This window comes from Octopus sinensis, linkage group LG9 (assembly GCF_006345805.1).
Source record: "Octopus sinensis linkage group LG9, ASM634580v1, whole genome shotgun sequence".
NCBI classification, from domain to species: Eukaryota; Metazoa; Mollusca; class Cephalopoda; order Octopoda; family Octopodidae; genus Octopus; species Octopus sinensis.
Window position 1 is genome coordinate 740,496 of NC_043005.1, and position 7,179 is coordinate 747,674.

Here is a 7,179-nt window from a genome sequence, read left to right on the forward strand (position 1 = left end):
GTTTCGCGTGTAGCTTTTCAAATTTCTTGTGACGTTATGTTTATATTGCATGGAGCTATCGTTGTGTTTATTGACAGGAGATTTCTAAATAAGGGGAAGTAGTGAGTGATTTCTTCCGGTGTAAGGGAGATAATCGCTTAAAAATTTTTTTTCCCTTTTTCCTTGTTAATTTCTCTGTGTCAATATGTTCGGATGGTTGAATCTGGGTTTGTACTTTTCAATGAAGAATGTTTCCTTGTTCAGTCTCATTTGTGTTGATGATCCGAAAGCACATTGGTAAATGGGAAGATTAAAAATTGTGGCAGTATTTGCTTTGCGCATTTCTCAATGTGCTCACTAAAAGGTATCATTCTATATTCTGGGAATGCAATCTGTTGTCGATGCAGTGTGCATCTACGCCTGAGTGATAGTCCCGTTGAACCCACGTAGTCTTGGTGGCAGCCCGAGCATTTAATAACATAAATTATGTTTTCAGAGGCACAAGTAAGTTAGATTTGATCTTGAATTTCTGTCCCTCTTTAAAGAAGAATTCTGATCCTTCCAATAGGTTAGGACATATTGCACAGTTCGATCTACCACATTTTTTTACTTTTGCATCCGTAATTTTAGAAGACAATTTTGCCTTTGTGAGAATCTTTTTAAGTGATTTAGGTTGTTTGTAGCTTTTAATGATTTGGTGTATGTTTAGAATTTCCTTTAATTTTGGGTTTTTATGAAGTATTGGTAAATTCTGGGTGATGATGGTGAAGGCTTCTTTGTTTCTGGGGTTGTATGTAGATATGTAAGGTAGTATTTTCGGGGACAACACACCTTCCCCGAAAATACTACCTTACATATCTACATACAACCCCAGAAACAAAGAAGCCTTCACCATCATCACCCAGAATTTACCAATACTTCATAAAAACCCAAAATTAAAGGAAATTCTAAACATACACCAAATCATTAAAAGCTACAAACAACCTAAATCACTTAAAAAGATTCTCATAAGGCAAAATTGTCTTCTAAAATTACGGATGCAAAAGTAAAAAAATGTGGTAGATCGAACTGTGCAATATGTCCTAACCTATTGGAAGGATCAGAATTCTTCTTTAAAGAGGGACAGAAATTCAAGATCAAATCTAACTTTACTTGTGCCTCTGAAACATAATTTATGTTATTAAATGCTCGGGCTGCCACCAAGACTACGTGGGTTCACGGGACTATCACTCAGGCGTAGATGCACACTGCATCGACAACAGATTGCATTCCCAGAATATAGAATGATACCTTTTAGTGAGCACATTGAGAAATGCGCAAAGCAAATACTGCCACAATTTTTAATCTTCCCATTTTACCAATGTGCTTTCGGATCATCAACACAAATGAGACTGAACAAGGAAACATTCTTCATTGAAAAGTACAAACCCAGACTCAACCATCCGAACATACTGACACAGAGAAATTAACAAGGAAAAAGGGAAAAAAATTTTTAAGCGATTATCTCCCTTACACCGGAAGAAATCACTCACTACCTCCCCTTATTTAGAAATCTCCTGTCAATAAACACAACGATAGCTCCATGCAATATAAACATAACGTCACAAGAAATTTGAAAAGCTACACGCGAAACCGGTAATTTCTTTAAAAATTTTAAAATTATGTCATTTTAAGGAAAGGAAAAAAAATTTTCCAATATTCTCCAGACATTTTGACACAAATATATATATTTTTTAACATTTAAGCCTTCTGTCGTTTTTTCACACTTTACTATTTTCTTATATATTCACCCACGTGCTTTACCAAACAAACTTTCTTATCTATATTTTTATATATATATATATAAATATTTATATATATATGTCAGGTCGCTCTAGAGTGCTACTGGTAACATGTAATCCAGTACAACCTGTTGCATGGTCGGGACGTCGGCGACTAAACTGACAACCCCACCAGGTTCGCTTGGTGAGGAGGGTGCTGTTGGACTCCCTGTGGGATGGAAAAATAAGACCCAACAAAGGGCGGATGAAGTCCTGAAAAGTCAACGGCCATCCAACAAAATACCGGCCTGCCCGCCCAGCCAGTGGGATGGCGTCATATTATGGCTAAAACAGTACGAAGAACGAAGAGAAAAGGAAAAGGGCCTCAGTACCCTGCACATCAATCGGGCCACTCCATGACGGCGGAGTGCAACTCGAGCGACGAGAGGCTGCTAAGAATCACAGGTTCCCGAATGCCGTCATGGAACAGGACTAAACTTGCCATATGCACCTACAACTTCAGGTCCATGGCAGGGTGGCAAGAACTGAACCACCTAATGGAGGAGAGGAAGAAGATCAGGTGCGACGTGTTAGGGCTGTGCGAGACACTCTGGAAGAAGGAAGCGAGTATACGATGGCAAGATGGATGCACTGTGAGATTAGGAAGAGCGGAAGGTGTTAGATCGGTCGGAGGTATCGGATTCATCGTAAGTAAGGAATGGGCTTCGAGGGTCGCTTCATGCCACTTCATATCATCACGGATTGGTGTACTAAATGTGAACCGCTCAGGGAAGGCCACCCTCAAGATTGTCCAGACCTATGCTCCCACAAGTGCCAGCGACGACGACGAGGTGGAAGAATTCTATCGACAACTAGACAAAGGGCAGGCTATGAAGTCCACTTACACTATCGTGATGGGAGACTTCAACGCAAAGGTTGGACATGGACGACAAGGAGAGGAGTACGTCGGGAGATTTGGCATGGGAGAGAGAAACGAGAGAGGAGAACGTTTGGCTACCATGGCAGAGGCGAGGCAGCTCTACATCGGAAACAGCCTATTCAGGAAGAGGGAGAGGAAGAGATGGACTTGGATATCGCCGAACTCTAAGCACCGAAGCGAGATCGACTACATCCTGGTTGATAAGCGACGCATATTGCATGACGTCTCCGTCGTGACGCCATTCAACACCGGCAGCGATCATCGTCTGGTAAGGGCGAGGGTCGTCATCGACGGGAAGAGGGAGAAGATGGCGTTATATTTGGCGTCGAAGGGAAAACGTGTCCGAGTCTACAACGAGGCAAAGCTGCAGGAAGCCATCATGCAGGAAGACTGGTGCCAAGGAGACGACATAGACGATGACTACAACTCACTGATAGGGAAACTGAAGGAGTGTTTAAGGAAGGCTAAGGGTGTATGCCCAAGAGAAAAGAAGGGAAGAATCTCGGAAGAAACTACGAAGTTACTCGAGAAGAGGAAAAATATGAAGAGGAATATTGAAGATCACCTTGAATATTCCATTCTCAGCAGAGTGATTCGTCAGCAACTAAAGAAAGACTTTGAGGCATACCAGATGGAGAAGCTCTTGAAGGCCGCAGAGGAAAAGAAGAGCCTCAAGAAATTCAAGAGGGACATGGTACTATATAGATCGGAGGTGACGGCCCTGAAAAATACAGATGGAATACTTGTAGTGATATTATAACGGTGCGCGCGCGCGCGCCGTCCATTTGTATTTCGCGCGAGTTGGTGCCTTCACCAAGTGAGAGGAAGGGCCCTCTCGTTCATGCGCGAAGCACCGGAAGAAGAACCCTATTGCCTACGTAGCAGTTAGCAAGGCAAGGGGCCGTAGAACGTTTGACCACTAGCAGCAGCAAGCGGCGACTTGGGACCCAGCGATTGAAGGCGGCGGTCACGCATATATTCTCTCCGGTTGATAGCAGCAGTCGGCCGAAATGCCTTTAACCAAATTGTTGCCGACCACATTTCAACTTCCCTGTTCGACGCCATCTTGAATCCGTTTCTGTTTTTGGGCTGGACATTGTAAATATTACAATCTATTAACTTATAGCGGTGCGCGCCCAGAATCAAGGACATCAGATAACACGCTTATTGTTATTGTTACCAAGAAAGAGAATAAAGTAGTTATATACATTTCACGTCTGCGTCTTGTTGTTTCTGACTTGTAGAGAATCTGGATTATTAAAGCAACGGCTAGTGAGAGTGATTGCTTTGTGCACCCCAAAAGTGCACGAGGATATTCGCTCACGTTAAGTTCGTTACATACTGATCAACGAGAAGAGCGAGATGGAAAAGGTTTGTGAAGACTTCTACACCAAGCTCTTTAAGTCTACCAGAAATGTCCAGCCGTTACCACCACTCCAACAGGAAGAATACGTGCCACCTATCCTTGTCAGTGAGGTTGAAAGAGCCATTGGCTCGATGAAAAACGGAAAGGCTCCAGGGAAAGACGGTATAACATCGGAGGTGCTAAAGTCAGGCAGAGAGCAGCTCTGGAAAATCCTCGCTGAGCGATTTGCGCACTATCTAGACGAGGGAAAAATTCCCTCGCAGTGGAAAGAGTCAAATACCATCCTGCTGTATAAGAAGGGCGACAGAGAAGATCTAAAGAACTACCGACCCATATGCCTGCTGTCTCACGTGTACAAGCTGTTCACGAAGATAATTCTGAACAGGTTGTCACGTCGTCTCGACGAACAACAACCGAGGGAACAAGCAGGCTTCCGGAAGAACTACAGCACGATGGACCATATATTTACTCTAACGCAACTGCTTGAGCGAGCGAATGAGTACAAGCTGCCTCTTTGCGTTGCGTTTATAGATTATGAGAAGGCCTTCGATAGCGTCGAAACCAATGCAGTGCTGAACTCGCTGCAGAGGCAAGGAATCGAAGCGCAATATGTGCAGCTGCTCAGAGAGGCAAATTCCGAACGCACCACCGACATAGCTCTACTCCATCACCCATACGAGTGCCGGTCGAGAAGGGAGTGAAGCAAGGAGATACAATCTCCCCAAAACTTTTCACTGCATTCTCGAACAGATCATCAGAGCATCGAATGGCAAGGTGGTGTCAACATCAATGGCGAGCTCCTCACTCACCTCCGTTTCGCTGACGACATCGTACTCATCGCTGAAACATGGATCAGCTTCAGACCATGCTGACGGAGCTCGACATCAAAAGCTCTGCAGTAGGTTTCAAGATGAACCGCATGAAAACAAAGTTCATGCGGTCAGACAATGTACCAACAGGTCGAATGGTGATCGGCAGTGACGAAATAGAGGAGGTGAGGGAATATGTCTACCTGGGACAGGAAGTAAATATGTGCCGAGATATCAAAAAGGAGATCTCACGGAGAGTAAGGGCCGGATGGAAGGCGTTCAATGGCATAAGGGATGTGCTCAAGGGAAGGTTGGACAGGACCACCCGCGCCAACCTCATTAACAGTGCAGTTGTGCCTGCAATGTTATATGGTAGTGAAACATGGGCTACCACAAAGAGAGAAGAGCAAAGACTGGTAACGGCTCAAAGAGCCATGGACAGGTCAATGCTTGGTATCTCGTTGAGAGAGCACATAAGTAGCAAGATCATCAGAAAGAAGTCCGGCGTGAGAGATGTCATCGCAGAGTATACACGCAGCAAGTATAGATGGGCTGGACACGTCGCCCGGCTCACCGATAATCGGTGGACACACGCAGTTGTCGAGTGGTACCCGCGTGAGCGGAAAAGACCACCCGGAAGACCTTCACGACGGTGGAGTGACGATTTCAGGAGGACGATTGGGATCACGTGGATGAGAAAGGCGCGATCCAGAGAGGAGTGGACAGCGTGCTGTGACCAGCGGTGTCAAATGGACGCCTGACGGACTGGTCAGTCAAGGTGATCAAGGTGATATATATCTTACATATATATATATACACACTTACACACAAACAACAAACTCAAGGGCTGAAAGTTTCATACATAGGCACTTATATATGTGTGTGTGTGTGCGTATGTGCACGCATGTATGTGTGTGTGCATGTACGTGCGGGTGCTTTTACGTGCCACTGGCACGAGGGCCAGTCAGGCGGTACTGACAACGGCCACGCTCAAATGGTGCTTTTTATGTGCCACCTGCACAGGAGCCAGTCCAGCGGTACTGGTAACGACCTCGCTCGAATGTTTTTTTCACGTGCCACCGGCACAATTGCCAGTAGGGAGACACTGGTAACGATCACGCTCGAATGGTGCTTTTTACATGCCACCAGCACGGAAGCCAGTCAGCTGCTCTGGCAGCGATCACGCTTGGAAGGCGCTCTTAGCGCTCCACTGGCACGGGTGCCAGTCATCGAATTTGCGAATTTGATTTCATTTCGATTTCACTTGCCTCAACAGGTCTTCGCAGGCAGAGTTTAGTGCTCAATGAAAGAAAGGTACGCATAAGTGGGCTGGTTACACCCCTGTCATAGGCCACAGGTTAAGGTCTCACTTGGCTTGCCGGGTCTTCTCACGCACTACATATTTCCAAAGGTCTCGGTCACTAGTCATTGCCTCCGTGAGGCCTAATGTTCGAAGGTTGTGCTTCACCACCTCATCCCAGGTCTTCCTGGGTTTACCTCTTCCACAGGTTCCCTCAATCGCTAGGGTGTGGCACTTTTTCACACAGCTATCCTCATCTATTCTCGCCATATGGCCATACCAGTGCAGTCGTCTCTCTTGCACACCACATCTGATGCTTCTTAGGTTCAACTTTTCTCTCAAGGTACTTACACTCAGTCGAGTATGCACACTGACATTACACATTCAGTGGAGCATACTGGCTTCATCCTTGCAAGCTTACCCATGTCCTCAGCAGTCCCAGCCCATGTTTCACTGCCATATAGCATGGCTGTTCGTACACATGTGTCATACAGCCTACCTTTTACCCTGAGGGAGAGGCTCTTTGTCACCAGCAGAGGTAAGAGCTCGCTGAGCATTTTCTACAGATTGAGCAGGGACATCTACCTGAAGGGATTTGTGGTTTGCCTGCCTTCCTACATATTAGGACTTTGATTTTAGCTAGGTTGTCTCTAATACCCTTCCATTTTAATCCTTGTTTTCACACCTGAAACTTTTCCTCTAGTTCTTATAGTGACTCAGCAATTAGAGCAAGGTCGTCAGCATAGAGGAGCTCCCAGGGGCATCCAGTCTTGAATTCCTCTGTTATTGCCAGGAGGACTATGATGAATAAGAGGGGGCTGAGGACTGAACCTTGGTGGACCCCTACCTCTACCCGGAATTCTTCACTGTACTCGTTACCAACCCTCACCTTACCGACAGCGTCCCTGTACATGGCTTGCACAGCTCTCACTAACCATTCATCTATCCCTAGTTTCCTCATTAATCACCAGATAAGGGATCGAGGGACCCTGTCAAAGGCTTTCTCCATCTCAACGAAAGCCAGG

At 45.6% G+C, this 7,179-nt stretch overlaps 1 protein-coding gene across 1 annotated transcript; it reads left to right on the plus strand.

The window, feature by feature from the left end:
* The first annotated feature begins 2,080 nt into the window (after positions 1–2,080).
* Positions 2,081–3,439, plus strand: LOC115215755 (craniofacial development protein 2-like). The gene has a single exon (XM_029785052.1). The coding sequence runs from the start codon at positions 2,081–2,083 to the stop codon at positions 3,437–3,439; it is 1,359 nt and encodes a 452-aa protein (XP_029640912.1).
* Positions 3,440–7,179: the final 3,740 nt, after the last annotated feature.

Excerpts from the sequence above, each read along its gene's own strand:
- LOC115215755 (XM_029785052.1), top strand. The coding sequence starts at position 2,081 with ATGGCTAAAACAGTACGAAGAACGAAGAGAAAAGGAAAAGGGCCTCAG.